We start from the raw sequence: 21,494 nt of genomic DNA on the forward strand, positions 1-21,494 counted from the left end.
ACAAGTGGAACAAACTGCAAATTTTTAAATCCAGGTTAAAAACATTTCTTTTCTCACGTATCTATGCATGAAATCTGCACGGTATCTTTTAATTTATCTAGACTGTTGCTTGTTTTTAATAATTTTAATTTAATTTTAATTATTTTATTGCTTTCTCTTTATATTCTTTTATGTATTTTTAATGCTTCTTCCACTTCCTGCTGCAATGCTTTTATTTTAAGTAAAGCACTTTGAATTGTTTTGAACATGAAATGTGCCACAAATAAATTTGACTTGGCTTGACTTAATGCTTCTAGCAAAAAGCAATTCCCTCTGTAAAAACTCAACATTTTTTTACAAGAATTATAAGATTTTAACTTTTCAACTTCATGCAAAAATATGGGCCTGTTAGCTCTTCCAGTTTGATATATTAAGCTTGTTTTCTACAATAAAACCCATCACTGACACTCTTAAACCCTTCTCTAACCAGCCCTAATGTGTCCAGAGAAAGTGGGGTTCTGCTCGGAGTTGTCTCAACTATCCTTCAAAGGATCCTCTTTCCAAAAAGGCAATAGCATGGGACAATGGCCTTCGCTGTGCAGCATTGTTCCATTGTAACATGTTATCACACCATAGGTTTGACACCATAACACCATAACACCAGACCTGGGATACCTGCTGAGAGAGAAATACAAGTTAATGACAACAATGATGTCATATGTATATGGAGAGCAAAGTGAGGAGAGGTGCATCATGGGAGGCCCCCCAGCAGTCTAGGCCTAAAAAAAGGAAAGTTTTAAGCATAATCTTAAAGGTAGAGAGGGTATTTGCTTCCTGATCCAAAACTGGCAGCTGGTTCAACAGGCCCTGATAACTAAAGATTCTGCCTCCCATTCTACTTTTAGAATTTCTGGGAACCACAAGTAAACCTGCAGCCTGAGAGCAAAGTGTTCTGTTGGAAAAATAATGCACTATGAGATCTTTAAGATATGATGGAGCTTGGTCACTAAGAGCTTTATTTGTGAATCTATTCTGAATTTAACAGCAAGCCAATGAAGAGAAGCTAAAACTGGAGGAATATGATTTCTCGTTCTAATTCTCATCTGGCTGCAGCATTTTCGTTGTAGGCTTTTTAGAGAAGTCCAATAAGAAAGAATTACAGTAGTCCAATCCTGAAGTAACAAATGCATGGACTAGTTTCTCTGCATCACCCTGAGACAGGATGTTCCTGATTTTAACAATATTACGAAGGTGAAAGAAGACAGTCCTATGACCCTATTTTTTTGCATGTGAGTCAAAGGACAGATCCTGGTCAAAAATAACTCTGAGGTTCCTCACTGTAGAAGTAGAAGCCAAAGAAAGGCCATCTAGAGTAACTATATAGCAAGACAGTTTCCTCCAGAAGAATTAAGGTCCAAAAACAACAACTTCAGTTTTGTCTGAATTTATAAGAAGAATATTCCGAGTCATTCAGGTCTTTATGTCTTGGAGACATGCTTGTAGTTTGACAAACTGATTGATTTATTCTTGTTTTGTATAGCTGATGTTTATGTTTCAGATCAATATGACTTAAACCTTCCTAATGCAGTTCATTTTTTCAGTTTTTACTACCAGGGAGTATTACAGTAGATGTTCTTGACAACCACAAATACTTTGGATTCCCACAGGAAAATAGCACCTGTTAAGAGGCTACTAGGAATTTAGTCTGACTCGGTCACAGGAACTGGTTGAAGAGGCTTTGTAATTTAGAATAAAACTTACAGATCCATTAAACCTTTTAGTTCAGAAACTATGCCACTGAATGCTGACTTTCAAGTTTTGATGGGGAGAAAGAAGCAACTTCCATTTAATATGTACATAACGGTTTGGGCAATGTCTCTTTGTATCAATTTAAATTAAACTCATTATCTACAATGTTTCAAATGGCAAAGTGACAAAGTTAGCACACTTTATTTTAAACTAACTGACTCAGCTGAGACGAGAAGCTCCAGATCTGCTGCTATTGGCTGCACCACATAAGGATTTGCTTTCTCTCTTCTTTTTGAAAGAGCAAAAAAGAAAGGAGGGACATATGCAATGCTCATTAGGGGAAGCCATAAGGTCATGGGAAGAAGTGGAGGGAAAAAACCTGTGAGAGACGAAGGGGCGGAGTTGTGATCCTCCTCTGCATCTCTGCAAAATATCCTCGACTGCTGAGATTTATTTACATTAAGTAGGAGGCATCAAGTAAACTTTTAGGTTGTCATCGCAGTTTCTTCTTTTGTCAGTTTTTCTCAGAGGGGTAAATGAATAGGGAAATGTCATTTTAGAAGCCATTCTTGAGAACTTTTATTTCTGTAAAGCCCAGCATATAATATGCTAATTTTGGTTGACCCATATGAAAGATGAACAATGTGAAAAAAAATAATGGAAATATCTCTGATTCTTGCTAAAAATTGTAATGTCACATGAAACAATGAGAGAGGTTCAAAGACTGCTGTTGTCGCAATGTTTTGACCAAATATAGTTAGGGAAAAATTTCTGAAAACATCAGAAATTTGAGATCAGTCTGCAGTGTGACTGCTGCTACAGTACCATCCATGTCTATTATGTTTCTGTATTTATCAGACGCTTTTATCCAAAGCGACTTACAAATGAAGATTTAACAAGCTACATAAAAGCTAACAATAAACAAAAAAACGAGTTTTGATGGAAGCCAAATGAGAGAAACATTAATTTGTGGAATTCAACCAAGAAAGATGTAGACTGTACACACTGTATGTACAGTATGTTTTCAGTCTGCATCTTTCGTTTTTTGTTTTAGATTTCACGTAATTTGCACCAGCTCTGCTTCAATTACGATGCTGCAATCCTAGCTGGTTAATAGACATGGTGTTTATGATTAAGATATGAAAGCATAAATATTGTCAACTCAAGTATTTATACAGTATCTATAAGTACAAGCCATAACATATTTGACTGAAACCAACCCACCCTGCTGCAACACAGTTTAGTTTTTCCACACACTGCTTCAACATTTTGGCTTTTTTTTAATTCAATACTTTTAAAATCTATAATGACATGGTATAATATGTTTGCCATGGTTTATATATGTTTTCATTATGTTCTGTTATGTAAAACTTTAAAATTGAAAGTTAAACTTTCATTCAAGAATTTAAAATTCAGAAAATAATGCAAAATTCTTCTCCTCACATACAAAAGTAAATGAGTAAATTCCACAAATAAACCTTGACAAGGCCCACGTGAAGTGAAAACTATTTCATGAAGCTCATTGAGAGAAGGCCAAGGTTTTGCAGCACTGTCAACAAAGCAAGGGTGGTTACTTTGAGGAATCTAAAAATGAAACATATTTAAAGTTATTTTACACTTTTTTTGTTTACTACATAATTGTAATGGGTGTATTTAGGACCCAAAAGCAGCACTTTGAAAATCAGAAACCGTTGGCAATGACTTTTATTTCTACACCAGCAAAACTCTGCAACAGTCCAATCTTCAAGCTAATAGCCCACACACAGTCTCTGGGTCTCCGGCTAGGGGAGTCGGCAGGTAAGTTTACCGGGAGGCAGGCGAGGAGGGCAGGTCAGAGGCAGGCAGGGTTGGCAACGAGAAATCAGGTAGGCCGTGAACGCTGGAAAGTCTGGCATAGATGCAGTAGAACAATTTGGCAAAGATGAGAGTGTTGGAGAGGCTTATATGCGGACTGATGAGCTGCAGGGAATGAGCTGCAGCTAAGCTTGCAGGTGAATGTAGTTGGGCTGATTAGGTTGGAGTGGCTGGCAGGTGAGTGGAAAATAAAATAACTGAGGCAGAAGGATAGGTAGGGAGACAGGAAGGATGAACTGTGACAATTATACTTTACTTCAGTGAGAATCTACATGTAAATAGTCATGAAAATAAAGAAAAAACGTTATATGAGAAGGTGTGTCCAAACTTTTGACTGGTAGTATAGATAAAACTGAATTGAAGTGAAAGCCAATGTACTTTCTTTTCACAGACTGTATGACTGAATATGCTTATATGATGACATATACATGCATGCACGCAAAATAAATATTAACCCCGTAACATTCCTACATCCCGCCGGTGGGACGCTGCATATTTCAGGACAAATCTGGGGTTTTCCACAGCCCCCCTTTTATGTTATATACCGTTGGAAAGCTAAGGTTCTTGAAATTCGAATGATGTATGCCAATCCAGGATACAATCAGAACTATGGACACGGTAAACACTTATGTCAAACTAGTTGCAAAAAAATGCCCAACTCACTTATGAAGAGTATTCTAAGACCAGATACAACTCCAACAAAAGTGGTCCTGTTACATTGGCAAGGGTCCAGTAAATATACTCCAGTAAAATAGTAAGTCTACAAAAAGTCTTATGTCCACAAAGACCACAAAGACACATAATCTGCAGCGGCAAACTGTCGAAATTTCCGTCAGAGGCGTATATTTTCCAGATATTCTTGATCATATCCTCAGTTAGCATGCATGTATTAGCCACACCGTGATACCAAAACAGCTCTGGGCTTTAAACTTTAAAAAATGATTGTTTACTCTGTCTGCTGGGGCACAATAGTCAATTATTCGCTGATAGGTCAAAAATATCTGCACATATTCTTATGTGTGAGGCTCGAACCAGCTGCGGCAGCTTTTACTTTTGAGTGATGCATTAAAATAGCTAATAAAATTTCGAAAACGATATGATGTATGATGGGTGGGCTTTCTTGTATATATGGCAAAAGAAACGCGTAAAAAGTGTGACAGAGAAGTAATCCCTAGCTTTGTTAGTTGCAAATTATGCATTGTCGTGCGTAATTTCAAATTCTGCAGTTTATTTTCAGTCTTGTATAAAGTACTTGAAAGCGATACTTGAGTAAAAGTACCCTTCCATCTTAACAGAAAATGACTTTCAAAAGTGATTGTCTGACATAAAATGTACTTAAGTATTAAAAGTAAAAGTAAAGGTATTTTTTAAAAAAGTGAGTGGTTAGAATTTTGATTATCGAATTTATTGTGGTTTCCGTACAGTGAAAGCATAATATCCAGGCACAGGAGAAAGACGCTTAAACTTTTACAACATTAATAATGAAACTTCTGCCATCATCAATGGTGACGAATTCTCTCTCTCTCTCTCTCAACCTCCCTGTGTGTTATATGAACAAACTGCATGTCTTTCAACTAGCAAGAAGTTATTAACTGAAACTGAAAAGATGTCTGTTCATCTTCAGAAGAAGTTGATTTTCAAAGTTGCTAGAATTCAGTCTGGCTCTTTTTGGACTGAAGACAAGTCCTGCGATGCTGAAGAGCCTTTCTCAGTCCGCTGAGGCAGGTAGAGGAGTGTTTAGCTTCATGGAAACCGCTGGGAAGGATCTCAGCAAGTCAATGTGATCTGCTGAACAGGCCAAGTATCCATAGTTGTCTGGCACCATATTGTGCTTGCAGAGAAGAAGTCATCGTCATCAGACAAACTGGACGGGTTGGCATTTGCTAGCTGAAGGGAGGGTTCTTCAATGTGCTGTCTGATGTGGTCAAATTATGAAATAGTGACAATGAAAATACAAATTATAGATCTAATCTAGCTCTCTAACATGTTATGACCCCAAATTTAAGTTATGATTTAAGGTTTGTTATTTTAATTTTATGTACAATCCATGCTTTAATATATACACTTATTTTTTCACTATCCCCATACCTGTTTTGATAGTGGATTCATTGTTTTTTGTCCATGTTGTACAGAATTTTGGAAGTAGAATTGCGATCAACTCAGGGTCTCCTGACGTGGCCAAAACGGTTCTTGATTCCCACCTGCAAGGCAAGTTTAATTGCATAGCACATTTCAGAAACAAGCACTGAAACAAAGTGCCAAAGTAACACATTTTGAAAAGAACATTTGAATATAATTCAAATGAATTAATTAATTAAAGAGTTAAAATGAATACAAGAATAAAGGTTACCTGTAAAGCATCTACCACAGGCTTGCAGTACTTTAGTGACAACTTTGACTCTGTCAAGTTTAATAGTCAGCAGGTTGATGGTTGGAAGCAGCTATTCCATCATGGCATTTGCTTCTGCTTGCAAGGTGTTGGTTGCCTGGGCAACTGGACTCATGGCAGCAGCATACTCAGTGAGGAAGGCAAGTTCAGCTGGACTGAACCTGCGATGAAAACAAAGACAACACCATTGTTTAAAATAACACAAACTATTTAACTGGATTCAACAAAATAATTGCTGGATGAGTAATTAAATATAATTGATCAATGATAAGTGGAAGTTTCGATACAATGGGAAACTTATGGTCTAAAAAAGGATTGGAAAAATAAATCGTTCATGTTCAACTATGATGAAATAAAACGGACATAATTCTTACTTATATTGGAACCTTTCAGTTGGTGCAGATGCCTCTGATGGCCCCCTCTCTCTTTTCTTTCATTATTCTCAGCAGTCTTTCCACTGCCAGGAACAAGGAGTTTTAGCTTGTAGCATTTGGGCGCAGCAGCTGGAGGGAGCAAGCATCTTCAACAGTTTCTGCTGCAAGGGTGGATCTTCCACATTTGTTCCAAAGTGCATTACACTTGCCAAATGTTGAACAGTACACTTTCTTGTACGCCACATTGGTTGTTGCTTTCATGGCATCAACTGTAGCTATTAGGTTGAGTAGGTGACAAGCACAGTGCTGGTGCTGTGGGAGCTGGAACTCTAAACCATCATCTTCATTCAGGAGCGCTGACACATCAACAACTCCACTTCTTCATCCCCCTCTTGATTGTCTTGATCATCTCATGGTTGAGATGCATTACCAGGATCACCATCACTTCCGACTGCATTGTTGTTTTCATCTTCACCAAAAACTTGGAAAGCTTTCATGAAGTTGGAGCCGTTGTCGAATTTCAAACTCAGAGTTTCATTCAGGGCACTTGCCAACACATCAAATGTGTGTGGACCTCTCAGTTGTTTACAGGCTAGGGCTGCTGAGCATCTTTTGAGACTGTTGGGGTCAATCCAATGGCCAGTAACGCCAATGAAGCTTAACCTTCTGGCAGACCAGGAGTCAGTAGTGGTGGCAATATGGTCGACTCCCCTCATGTCCTAAGTTGCCGCCTTCTCCATTCCCATGGAAGCATCATCAATCATGGAGAACAGGGTCAGCCGTGATATATTTTTTGCATTAGGCTGCAGTTCCTTCACAAAATCGCAAAATGGTTGTTTTTCAACAACATGGAATGGTTGGAGCCCTTGGACCACATACTTCAGAATAGCTTTGTCAATGGAGCTCTGAAACACAGTCCTGTTGTTCACCAGTGTGGTCTGCCTAATGGTGGAGGTCGTGGGAAGAGTCTCAGGAGCCCTTTTTCTCTTTCTTGATGTCAGCTCTTCATATTTTTTGAGGTGGTTACATGCTTTCTCTGAAACAGTTAGAGAAAGACATTTTATAAGCAAAACAACTTCAGCTACAGGGTTTATAAATTACTAAACAATAACAGTCAAATGACCATTATTTATTATTATCTTTACCTAATTGCAAGAATTATAAACACTCATGGAAGCCCACCCTTACTGCCTAGTCACTAACACTACTAACATAGACTTGGCTTCAAAAATTTTGTGTTGAACTAATTCCTGAGGGCAAATCATTAGTTGTTCAATATCTGGACATTGGCTAATCAGAAAAGTTAACTAGCACACATTAGCCTGGCCATCATGTTAGCCAGATATCTGAACAGGCTTATGATAACTAATTCATGTAAAATAACGTTGACATTATGGCTTCATTGAATGAAAATTAATTTAACCTACCTCGACGTGCTTCTTCAGGTTGGGCAGGGAGTTCTTGAATGCCAATATTTCAGTCACTCTTGGTAGGCATAATAGGCATTCAATCCGGAAGGAAGAATCTTTCACTCCAATGTACGAAAATATTTCTTGCAAATACCGCCACGAGTGTGTAACGTTATTTTCATCACCACCACGGAGTTCACCAAGTTCCCAAGTGTAGTAGTGCTTCCATGGTGGCGTCAATAATGTGACATGCCTGGACAAGCGGCACTTCTTCTTCTTTGCGCTTGGCGATTTACATGACAACAAAGTTTACGGCATTACGTCATCAACTCAATTTTATTCTGATTTGAACTTGTAGTAACGAGTAACGAAGATGATTAGGAGAAATGTATCGGAGTAAAAGTACATATTTTATTCAGGAAATGTAGTGGAGTCAAAGTGAAAGTTTACTTAAGTACAGTATAGTATTTGTACTTTGTTACATTACAACACTACTGAATTCTCGTTTTGTTGGACTTACAAATACGTAAAGAACACATACACAAAAACCGTTTGATTTCATATATGTATATATATATGAGCCACTTCTTAAAATTATATGACCAAAGACATGAACCTTAAGACAACAGTAAAAATGCTTTGAATATGGATGATTATATAAGAAACACTTAGTGAATTGAAAATAACTAAGGGGAGGGATGGATGGATAACAGAATTATTCAAATAGTCTAGGTTGTTACTATTTGAATTTAAAGACTAACAGCTTGGATTAATTTATCATTTTAACAGTGAATTATCTCAACACCCACCGCATACCGTCTGAAATGTAAGAACAGGGCAGATCTTACTGTTAGGTCAGCTCCGAACCACAGATAAAGACAGTGGATCCAATTGGGTCTCTCCCGGTTATGCGTCTCGCGGCCTTCTTTGTGGCTGAATTTCGGGGACTGTAATTAAAGTGGCCTGGACCGGTCACTCTCCTGCACCGGAGGGGCTTCTGGTAGCTCAGAAGATGAACGGGGTGGTGTGTAGGAATTCACCGCAAATAATGACAAAATTGTCCAAGGGTGGAGTTGGTTTTGGTTGCTGACCAACTCTGATGATGTGAACTTAAATTCACCAAAGATTGACAAAAAGGTTGACAAGCTTAACGCTGGCTCTCATGGTGAGCAAAATAGTTGAGGATGCTGCAGCAGCAGAGTTTAAAAACAGGCCATAAAAAGGAGACAGGATGACGGACGAACAAAAATGCAAAATGTATCTTTCTACTACATTCTTCTCTTTCTGTCTTTGTTCGGACCTTCTTCTTCCATCTCATCTTCCTCTCCTGCCATTTTCAAAGACTCTCCACCAGACTCTCATTACATTGTAGTGTCTGATGTTTACCACCTGTGCAAAGTTGGTTTGATAAGAAATTATAAGAAATCTTATAATTGCCAGCCGTGGGAGTCATGGGTATAAATCAGGACATTTTGAGAATAACATACTCCCCAGTTAGTTTGTCCAAGAATAGGCTCAAAGTTACGCACACACACCATGTCTGAGCTTTGTGCTTGGTGATGGGAACATGCAACATCTTGCATCAAAAGGCAGATTCTGCTTAACGAAGACCGCACCCTCAGTAAGGCAGAAATTTTGGGGAATCCGGGCGTGGCACATTTCTCCAGACTTAATGCATCAAATCTGTAATTCTGATATGGTCCTGGTTGACAATAAAGGTTTCTGTGTTCGACCAAGTCTGTGTCAGCAGAGTTCTTCCTGCATCACCTACACTGATTGAGTATGATTGAAGGCGACCATCCCCAATATACCACAACATCAATCTTAAAAGCCTCTGTTCTTCATGATTTAGTCTCTCTACTCTCTACCATCTTCTCTCTTCTCCGACTTTCTTCTGACTTTTCCTCTCGGTTTCCGGAGTTTGATTTGCGGAGGCGGGACATGACGTAGGCTTACGCTACACTTTCAGCCAATGGTATGCCTGAAACTGTTGTGCACATGTCGTATGCAAGTTGTTGACTTAGTTTTGGGTTTAACTATTCAGTACTACGGACCACTAGGGGCAATGTGGCTCCATAAGCTGATTAGTTATTTTCCAAAATAATTACTACTTTCGTATCATTCCACATATGATTGTGTAAAAGGTATTAAAATGCAGCTTGTGATATCCCTGAGAACATGAAAGAACTTGTACAAAGATATAAAGCACATTTAATACAGTTTCAAGATTCAGTTAAAAGTGATTCTGGGTGAGATCCCTTTGAGAGGTCCATGCTGCGACTGTCTCTGGCTTGAGTCAGAGTCAGGGCAAACTGTCACCATTGTTTACTTTGACCCAGATAGGGTCAGAAGGGTCCTGTTCTGGTTTTCTCCAATACTCTCTCTCTGAGAGGGTCTGTTGTTTGTTCAGCTTGGTTAGCACTAAGTAATTAATGCATTTACCTACATTTATGGCACAGGTCTGTGGAAAAAGGGGCTGAGAAACTCCCCCAAAATGCTTTCATGGGAAATGGTTGTTGTAAATCTAAGGATCTCTGGTCCTTACACACGAACATCTCCACACTGGAAAGTGGGAGATTTCCAAAGTCTTAAGTTTGAATAAAATTCCACACTTGAGTTTGCTACATCAAGCTCATATTACCTCAACCAGACCTCTACTCCAAATGGTTCACAAACAGCTTTCAATTTACTTTGGGTATGTTTTTTTTAGGAGTTTCAGGCATACATTTTAGGAATGTTAAGGGGTTAACACTTTCTTTCTTAGCTGAATAGTTTACACATGTCAATATTACTACATTCATTGTTGCGAGTTGGTTAACCAACGTTACACTATTATCAATTATACTGCTTCTATTAGGATAACTGTTATTAGCATGACCACTGATGCAATACCACCACTGTGTTGAGGATGCAATACCTCACTACTAAAATCAGAATTGCAGTCCTGCTTACTGGTCTGCAAATGCACAAATCTTTGGACCTGATCCAAAACAAACTTGTGGATAAACCTACCTAAAACTAACGCGCATGAAATAATATCAAATTTGCAATGGACTGGATTTTTCTATGATGGTGCATCATATCTACTGTCTGATTGAAAAAAAATTGTATATATATTTTTTTTCTTAATGCGGTCATGGCTTTTATTTGAAAGTGTCCAGACAGAAAAGTGGATACAGAGCGATGTGGATGGCATGCAGCAAAAAGGTCCCAGGCCTCTGTACATAGGGCACCTGCTTAACCAATTGAGCTACCTAGTCCTCCACCATCTGGACTAGGTCACAGCTAGGTTAAGCGATGTCATGTGCCCCAAAAATGAGGTCAGGTGACAACGTGGACATACTGAATGGGCATACCCCAAGAGGACAAGGTCAGGATTCATGGGTCTCAAACTTTGAAGAAATGATCCAAGGAGCATGAGCAATATCATTTCCATACATGGACTGGCCACCAAAAGACCTTAGCCTCACTGAGTCTTTACACACTCATCTGATTCTTCCATCATTAATGATAAAACTTTGAGAAATTTTATTGCATTTCTGGACAGAAATTAATGCTTGGATATTGCAAGCTTATCAAAACAATGCAACGGTGAATGTATGCTCTAATCAAAGCTAAATGTGGTCAAACTAAATATCACAGTGTGTCCATTTTGGCCAGGCCATGTTTGAGTTTTAAAGGGGAACTCCGATATTTTTATGCCAAAATCAGGAGTGATGCAGAAAATCTAGTCCATGCATTTATTATTTCAAGACTGGACTACTGTAATTCCTTATTATCGGGCTGTCCCACATATTCTCTGAAAAGCCTCCAGCTGATCCAAAATGCTGCAGCCAGAGTTCTGATGAGATCTAACGGGAGAGATCATAATTCTCCAGGCTCGGGGGACCTCATCTGTCACACCTTTCCTCACTTTGCTCTCTTTTTTTTTACCCGTTTAATTTCTCAAATTATTTTATGTACATTTGGCATTACTGTGGTTATTAACTTGTGTTTCCCTGTTCCAACAGGTATCCTTTGAATGGTGTTATGGTGTTTGTTGTACACTTTTTTTTGTCTTCTCAAACCCCAGCTGGTCGAGGCAGGTGGCCACCCTGGTTCTGCCAGAGGTTTCTTCCTGTTAAAAGGGAGTCGTTCCTCCCCACAGTTGCCGCAGGCATGCTCAGGACGGGAGATTGGACTGAAGAGAAGTGGAATCTGTGGAATCTGTTGATTTCCTTAGCAAGGGAATTGTTTTTGAATTGGCTCTGTACGAATTAATTTGATTAATGAGATTTGATTGGATTATGATTACAATAAATTGAACTTCAATTAGCTTGAATTGGACTATATTATTTAAGTGTCTTGAGATGACATTTGTAATTTGGCGCTATATAAATAAAACTGAACTGAAGTCAATTGAAAGATGAAAAGTATCAGATTTCACTCAAATGAAACCAACAAAACAAACATCTCTTTATTTAGGATGTTACGAGACACTGTGGTGCAAACCTCACGTTCATACAGGATATGAATTGTTGGAGGGTCAGACTGTAAACACTCTTCTACATAGTGTAGAGCTGCAGTTAACATTGAGAGACTTTACCTTGCTTTCTAAAAGAGACTGTCAGGAGTGGTGTAGAGGGAGGACCCAGATGCAGATATTTATCAAGAAAACTCGATTTATTATCACACATACAAAAGGCACGACTGAGTCGGATTACAAAAAAGGACCTGACAAAGAACTGAGGGAACCTGGAAACTAAAATACTGTGGGGAGGTGATTGGTGTGCAGCTGTGAAACAAAGACAGGTGACTTGAGTGAACCTAATGTGAAAGGGAAAACATTTGAGTAAACTATTGAGTAAAAATAAACCTAAAACCTGAAAACAAGACATGTCAACAAACAAAACTCCAAACATGACATGACAGAGACGGGATGAAATGGAAGCCAACATTCCTGGTAGGCACCGAGACAGTGAGGTTCTCAGAGGCAATGGGAGAATAAAACCTGCTGGTTTTACTGAAGGCCTTCCATTTCTGAAGGCTATGCCTCTGGTTATCCCCACCCCCACTTCTTCCATTTTACTCCCTTAGGCTCACAGTAGGAATGTATTTTAAATCACTTTGTCCTCTACTTAGAAAAGCTTTCTGACAGTCATTTTGTGAAACAGCACAATGTAATTTTCCTGCTACAGAACCAAAGATAATCTTTTCTGTTCTGTTCACTGTGTAGGTTTTGGACAGTGATGACTTAGTAGAAAGATATCAGTGTAAGAACACACTGGGGCACAAATAAACCTTTTCCTTTCAAAAGAGAAGGGTCACTGACAATAACTAAGGCAAATGCATATGTGTGTACGTTTTTCTGTATGTGTTAGTAGATAAATAGCTGGCACCTCTACATTCTGGACATTACGGTCTAGCCTTACCTGTCGTTGTTGACTTCAAAGTTACACAGAGAATCCTGTGGCTGACCTGTGATGGCTCACTGAACAGACACACGGTACAAAGACTGATGCTTTGTGTCAAGCAAAGTCAGATGAACAGAGCAGCACAGACGGCAGGACTCAAGCACCTGGCATCCCTGCCATGTCAGCGGAACTTAAAGTACACTTTTGGTAGGCTAAATGCCTTTTTTTTTTCACTAAAACGATAAAAATTAAGACATGTTTTCATGATGCTGCAGCATCAGAACATCAAGACAAAATACTTGTATGGCTTAATGTCAAAACTAGATTACACCTCTATTAAAAGATAATCACAGAAGTATTGTTGACCAAGGTGCTTTATGGGCATTTCACTCATTATTGTCTATTGTGTAATGTTAGCAAACAAGTTTTTTTCAAAAATCCAAGAGCAGTATCAACATACATGTGGGGTCATTCTTTTGTCAACATTACAAATATAAGCTAAATATTCAGTCTCCTTATACACCTGCTGTTCGTCTCCATCAGCTGCCATGAAAGGCATCTCCTTTTCAGCTGCTACATGGTGCACTGATTCATCAGCGAGTCTTGAACTGTCTGCTGTCAAACAGATAGTAATATCAACAGCCTGTTTAAGCATTGAGAGTAAATGAAGTGATTAAAACCAAAATAATGAACTGAAAGATGATAAAATGATCTGTGAAGCTGAGCTAGTCCTAGAGACCAGAATTATTCTCTGTACGTCTGTCACTATTTGACCAATTTAATATTACATGTAGCTGCTTGATTTGAAATATCATAGCTTAACTTCTTACCAACTCTTGTAAGAATTGATGACTTAAGCTGCTTTTTCACACTAAAAGGATGAAAGACTTAATATAAAGCAAATATTTTAATACCAGTTCTTGGTAAAGTTCTCTTGCTTGAAGCTGCTTAAAATCTAAATTCTTTTGGACTGTAGCACCATGCTATTGAATTTACCTCTCTGGTGTTGCTTTCGCTCCCTGATTTAATCAATGTTTCATGCTTTGTTCTGCATTCTGACTGTGAGCACAATTATTAGCCTCTCCTAATATAAAGAGTGTTGAAGCTCAGAGACAGGAAATCTGTCTCCACTTATTGTTTTGGTTGAACTGTATGGTCACAGGGTGAACTGATGGAAGGAGCCATTGCCTTCCCCAGAACCAAGTTGCATCAGCTAATCTTGTGAATAATGCAGAATCACCAATAAACATAGCCGAATGCTGTGAAGTATTGTAAAGGAGACCTGTCTCTTTTTTAATCCCTTTGACCCCTTTCCTGTCTACTTCCTCCTGCCACCTAATTTTCTGTCTCTTTCTTATTTTCTCTTTTCCCACTACAAAAACAAAAATTTCTTTCTTCCCTCTACTAAAATCAAACACACCCACTATTTCTCCATCCTGTCACTCTTCCTCTGTCCTTTTCTTCTCTTCTCTGGCCACAGTGGTGACAGACATTGTGGTGCTGTAGTGTTGTATTTCTGAGTGCAGAATAGTCAGGCTCGGCCTTCATGCTCAGCTCAATAGCTGCCCGAGTTTCCTCAAAGGCAGCCATCCAGCCAGCACAAAGCCTGCCCACTGGGAATAGATCCACAAAAGAGAGAGGGGGCTGCTTGCCGTCTTTGCTCTGCTCTGCGGCCTGCATCTACCACCTCCTATTAATAATACAACGTTGCCTCCACAAAAATAAATTCTGCCCTGCTCCCACAAGCCTCTGCTCCCATCTCTTCTTTATTTCCTCACCTCTCATACCTCTAATTTTACCAGAAAACCTTCAAGAATAGTCTTACATACATTCGACTAGATATTACATTTGATTATGCATGTAAATGATTTGCTCTCCTATGAACCATGGAGTGTAGGAGGGAAGAACAGAAAAACACTACAAAATCAAAGCATAAAAAAATCACTGCATAAGGTACATTGCTGTTGCAGGTAACCATAGCAACAACTCACATAGGTCTTGCTGCGTTTCTTGCAATAAGCTTCATTGACGAGCAACAAACTAACTAAATGGCCATGGTTTACTGCAGATGTTCATGCAAAGATGATGGCTACATGCAGGGGGAAGCAGATAATACTGATACTGAAATGATTCTGAGATGAGTAATCAATGAAATTAGAATTCTTGTGATTAACTAATTTGCTAAAACTGTATCTTACTGGTTTTCTTCAAAAGGGACAAACATTTGAGTAGTTATTTCAAGTGTCTGTAGCACTCAGTTAAGTAAAGATGAAGATTTTGATTAAAGGGTCAACTTCAGTTTGAATCATGGGGTGTTCTGCTTGCAGTCATTCCCGCCAAAAGTAGCATTATAATTGCAGGTGCACCAGGTGCTTTGGTGTCATTTTGGCAAGCTGTTAACCTCTAAAACAGTGGAGTTCATGCAATGTCAAAAACATCATGTATTACCCTGGATTCATAGTACTTCAGGATGTGTATCAATTTACCAAGCACTCAATCAATCTTTATCTCCATAGCACGTTTCATACAGATTACGATAGTTCAGTCATTTCCAAGTGGTTCTCAAGTTGGTAAAACTGTGTAAGTGTTACCATTGACTTTGTTTTATAAATGAAGACAAAGGCTATTTCTGTGGGTCATCTATGGTTCATTTCTACGGTTATCCTGAACTAAAATCAGTAGTGGTCCACTCACAGCATGTGTCCCCAGGCACAGAGTAGGTCCTCTATGTGTCTTTATAATACAATTCAGTATACGACATATTTGCCCTCCACACATATGTAACTCAAACAGGGTCGTGACAACCACCCCTTCACTTTTTTGTCCATCTATCCATTTTTCAGCTCATCCTAAACCAGGTCATAGATGCAACAGTCTAAGGAGAGATCCCCAGACCTCCCTCTCAAGGGGATATCATGTTGTTGCCACGCTATCCGAGAGATATAGTCCATCCATTTTCTATACCGTTAATCGGGTAGCGGGTGAGCTGGAGCCTATCCCAGCAGTCATCGGGCGAAAGGCGGGGTACACCCTGGACAGGTCATCAGTCCATCACAGGGCCACACATAGAGACAAACGAGACAAACAACCATGCACGCTCACACTCACTCCTACGGACAATTTGGAGTCACCAATTAACCTGACATGCATGTTTTTGGATGGTGGGAGGAAGCCAGAGAACCCAGAGAGAACCCACGCATACACAGGGAGAACATGCAGGCTCCACACAGAAAAGCCCCAGGCAGGGATCGAACCTGGAACCCTCTTGCTGTGAAGTGACGGTGCTAACCACCACATCACCGAGATATAGTCTCTATATTAATTATAGAGCCATTCAGAGGCCCAGGAGTGGTGATGAGTTTGGAATTCAACCAAACTCAGTTAATTTACTCAAGACTTTTTAGTTGCCTTACAGGCCTTGGAGAGTGAGACGTGGAGCACAGTCTCAGGTGTGTAAACTATGCATTTCAACAATTTAGGTACAAGGTTTCATATTACACACATCTGGTTGCTACATAATAATCTTGTGTTCTCACTGCTAACTTTGTCATGAGCTGTGTCCGAAATCACTCCCTAACCACTATTTAGTGACCACGCCATTTTGTAGTGGTGTCCGAATGTTTAGTGATTATTAATGTTCACTACATAGTACACTGAATGTATCCCACAATTCACCGTGAAATGTAGTGAGCATCTGATGGTCACTAACCGGAGCAAGATATCCCATAATGCAACGTTTAACCCCGCAGCCGGTTGGGAGTGAGTAAAAGTTTTTTTTTTCTGGTGAATTGCTCATATTTAGCCGTTGGATGACAGGCGCGAAACAAATTCATGAGTTGTGGAGCAGTGCAATATTCACGAAGCCAGTTTATTCCAATGTTTACTTTATTACACATTTCAAAACAAGCCAATTTAAATGGCTTCCTACATAAATTGAAAAAACTAACAGCATATGATTAAACATTCCAGGAGGTTACACTGTATCTTGTTGTTACGAAAGAGCCAAGAGAATAAAATATGAAAATATGCCTGAATAGTAAACAAAATACTAAAGAAAAATTACAGGACAGTAATCAAAAGCCTCTAATTTAACTAAAATGCAGTAGTAAACTGACAAGTATTGTGTGAGACGACATTAATGTCGTACGTTTTAATTGTGGGACAGTGATTACGTATTTACCGGGACCAAGAGTAGTTTCCGAAAGTGTCTGAAAGATTTTTCTGTTGAACTCACGATATAGTCCACTACATTTATTTCCCTATGTAGGGAGTAGGAATGAGTGAGTGATTTCGGACAAAACCACACTCTTTTCTGAATTTGAAGCAACTTACAGACTGAGCATCAGTATTTTACCTTTTAAAGTCTGTTTATCTGTTAGTGGGAAACAAAGTTTAAATATGTGCACAAGTTACATTTCTTGGAAGGTATAAATGGTTGAGTGCATGTGTGAATGTGTTGGTGTAAATTGTTAGCGTATTAATGGGAATGTGTACAGAGGGATTAGACCTCTTACAGAGCAGCTCTCCCAACCTGCCAGGCTTTAAGACGAGCTTGGACAAAGAGGCCAATTTCAAAGTAAATGCAGCAGCTGAGAAGACACAGCTCTCTCAGTGAGGTGACTTCCACCATTCAAATACACACACACACACACACACATATAGAAACACCATTATCATCCAGATCACGGGAATCATATTATACCTACATTTAGTTTAATATGAGCTTTTTGTAGAAATGAGATGCTGAACAAAGCTGGACATGAGTTTGGAGAGTTCATGTGTCTGCTGTGCCTTTGCACCTGTCAGTAATTACATATATAATCTGCTTTGCAGTCCTATGTCCCAGTCCAGTGCTGCTGCAGGTCTATCATTAGGCCAAGCATTATCCCCATGACTGGCCTAAGCACCTCTTATTACATGCAAATAGCAGCGCTATATTTGAGCAGTAAACGAAACCCTGTTTCAAAAGCAAGGGACACCCTCCTCGTCCACTCAAACCATTCCTCCATCCTTTACTGCATTTTGTGCTTGAGTGCAGATGACATGGCCTGAGTGGTGGCTAGTAGGATGCTGATAAGTGACAGACAACTGTGTGACTCAACAGAGTCCAAGCAAATTTGCTTCCCATCACATCACCTTTTGTGTTTTCTCATAGTATTTCCTCTTTTGAAATTCAAGTTCACTCTAAAGTTTGCTTAAACAACATGCTACAGCCAAAGCAAAGCACATAGAATGAAATGTTAATGCAGACAATGTACAACTTAGAAAAGATGCTGCAGTGTTAGCTGAATACTGTTATAAACTATAAACATTAGGATCCAGTGTTTAACCATGGATTCAGCATTAAAAGAATCTTGAAAGAAATAAAGGAAATAACAAACAAGAGGAATTCCTAACTGCGTACGTCAACCATGGTGGAGCAAAAAAAATCCTGAATCAACAACTGGGTCTGATCCCGTCTAATCCCTAAAGATATCATTATAATACTCTATATTATTGCATGCAAATATAAATATATATTTTATAACCATCTGAATATAGTAAGCACTAAGGTCCACACATTTCTAGTGACTTCAGACATAGCTCCGAAATCCAGCTTCATGGTTTGAATAAAGTCAGCATGTTAGCATGCCCTTAAGTGAAAAACAATGACCTATTTTACTGCGAGTTCCAAATGTGGATCATAATGACACAAATGTAAGATTTATTACTTTGTATGTTAAGTGTTAGGACTGTTGAAATTAATCTAGAGTAAACCAAAACATCTTTAAGATGTGGCTGCAGGCTGTGCCAACAGCATCTTCAGGATCTGCAGTAAAAAGGCCATTAGCTACTGAAGTGCACCAGTTATCCCGTTCACCTCATGTTCACTTCTCTATGCGTTTCATTTTCTTCCATGGTAAAATGCACGTACCTATCAAGCAGTCATGTGAAGGACTCTGCCTCAGGTCAGTGTTTGCTGCCAGAGGAGGCCATTCCGTGGCTGTTCCTTCGTGCACACACCTGTATGCTGTCCCCACTTTCTGTCTGCAGCTTGACATTTGGTACAGTAAAGATAGAAGACACTGCAGAGGGAACAAGACACAATCAGATTAGAGGCTGACAGGAAGAGAAACATTCCCAAACAAGTTGTTGACAATAGCTTGTCAAAAAATTGCCGTGAGTCTTTTTAGGGTTTTCATACTTCTGTCAAGAGACTAAGCATATTTAAATATATTTTAAGTAGATCTATATAGAACAGCTCAATGGATTTTAAAGTGATATTTCATTAGTTTTGAACAAGAGCATCTTGGGTTGTGAATGTCCATTTTAATGTAGCTCCAAATAAATGACATTCAGGCTCTTTTTAACCACATATTCATCACATTAACTGGTTTTTTTAATCAATATTAACTTATATTTGATATTGTATGAACTTATTTATTCTCCTCAAATAATGTCTTTGCAACAAAAAAAATTCTCAACAGATGGTGGCCATGGAAGCCAGAGAGAACCAACACATACACGAGGAGAACATGCAAACCTCACACAGAACTGCCCCAGCCAGGATTCTTGCCCCTTATACTTTATGTAATACAGAAACATAATCTACAAATACCACTTCATATTTAATGCAGTGGATTTTTAGAGATTTTTTTAATGACCTCACAGCTGAGACATTTTCAGTTTTTTAATTTGTAGACTACTGATCTACTGAATACTGATCGAGAAGCGTTTTCTTATTTTTTAATGATTTCTCAGCATATTCATGAGCTTTGATTTTCCAAGGCTAAATGCTCAATGAGAAACTAATACAATGAGAACTCAAAGCTTTAAATTTTTTTGAACCTGTCTATTTATCTTTATTTTAAGCAACACTGACAAATTAAAAAGGGAAATTGTATTTTAATATGGGGTTGCTCTCTCTCTTTTCAGATCTGTCTAATCATTGTTATTTAGCTTTGGAAGACAATAAGGACAAAAAATGTGTAGACAAAATTTCTCTTTGGAAAGAGCATGACCTCTTCACAAACTGGGAAGTCGGGCCATTGGGTTTTACCAAAACAGCAGAGGAGCTGGAGAACAATTGTTCTGAATACATGTTTACATCCATGTCAACTATCTCTGTGCAAAGGGACAAGTTTTATTATTCATATCCCAAACTCCAGTCTCAATTCTTGTATTTCCCCACACCCACCAAAATCTCATTCATGAGGTCACAGTCCGATCTGCGGAGTAACTTCAGGAGCTCTAATGTCACAATAATTCTCTTGATGTTTCTGCTAATCTTTCTGGGTATTGTCAGTGTAGCCTGTAATGCTGCATAAACTAAGACATCATATCTATGTGTGTGTGTGAATGAATGAATATGTCCTGTCGTGTAATAGTGCTTTCAGTAGTACAATTAATTTACCATTTACAAAAACTCATTCCCTCTATATGTACAAATACACTGGATCAATATGCACAGAAGCACAGCTTGCTGAGTTACCGTTACTACCTGAATGTTGCAAGATCTGAGACCATTTTTCTTTCCTCAAAAAAGCACCAAGAAAAAACACAGCAACTTCTGCCTGGTCCGACTCCACGTAAAGGACAGGAAGAGCTGTGGCCCTTTACACTTCTACACTCATAACTGGGTAGGCTATCATGCAAAAGCCTACATGTCTGTATCTCCTATTGGATTTATTGCACCATCTACTGGATGAAAATGGAACACAACAACATTTGTCAAACAGGCACAGACAGACGTGCACACGCTGCTTCATACGTACGCATCTTCTTGTCACGCGTGACAGTCTAAATTTGTTTATATGATTTAGCATTTAATGCAGAGGCCAAGTATCTCTATTCAACAGTAGTTTATTTTTTTTGTTCCTTGTGCACAGTGATTTCTCTGAGTTTCCTCAATATTTCACATAAATAATGTATATCAAAGTAAAAATCTCCCAATTCTTTGCACCTTTCACATTGTGAAACAGTCCCTCAAACATTCAGCCTCTCTCAGATGCCATTTCATTCATTGACAATCACATTTCAGACCCATTTCCAATTACCCTATTCACAACAATATGATGTTTTCAATGAAACAACCAACTTTCTTAATCTCAACAACTGCGTTTTCCCTATTTGATTGAGATGCTCTGCAAATCATTGTTTTCTGTATGTCTATACATTTTTTAAATTGTTCCATTTTTTAAAAAAAACAGTCCTGCAGCTAACAGTTGGCGTAATGAGCTAGTTTCTTATATCACACTACCTGTCTTCAATTGCCTAATTTTGACACACCCCACCCTCACAAAACAGAAGCAGCAAACCCCCATGCACAAGTAAGGTACTTTATCAGCTGTTTTATTTCATCCTCATT

At 38.8% G+C, this 21,494-nt stretch overlaps 1 protein-coding gene across 2 annotated transcripts in view; it reads right to left on the bottom strand.

The window, feature by feature from the left end:
* Positions 1-21,494, bottom strand: part of cdk14 (cyclin dependent kinase 14) — a 228,156-nt gene that overhangs the window by 29,014 nt on the left and 177,648 nt on the right. For both annotated transcript variants that reach the window (XM_072395031.1, XM_072395032.1), the window contains one exon: positions 19,062-19,212. In XM_072395031.1, coding sequence (XP_072251132.1) covers positions 19,097-19,212 — 116 coding nt within the window. In that variant the 3' untranslated portion in view covers positions 19,062-19,096. The remainder of the gene's footprint in view (positions 1-19,061; positions 19,213-21,494) is intronic.

This window comes from Leuresthes tenuis, unplaced genomic scaffold (assembly GCF_036924035.1).
Source record: "Leuresthes tenuis unplaced genomic scaffold, fLeuTen1.0.hap1 SCAF_10, whole genome shotgun sequence".
NCBI classification, from domain to species: Eukaryota; Metazoa; Chordata; class Actinopteri; order Atheriniformes; family Atherinopsidae; genus Leuresthes; species Leuresthes tenuis.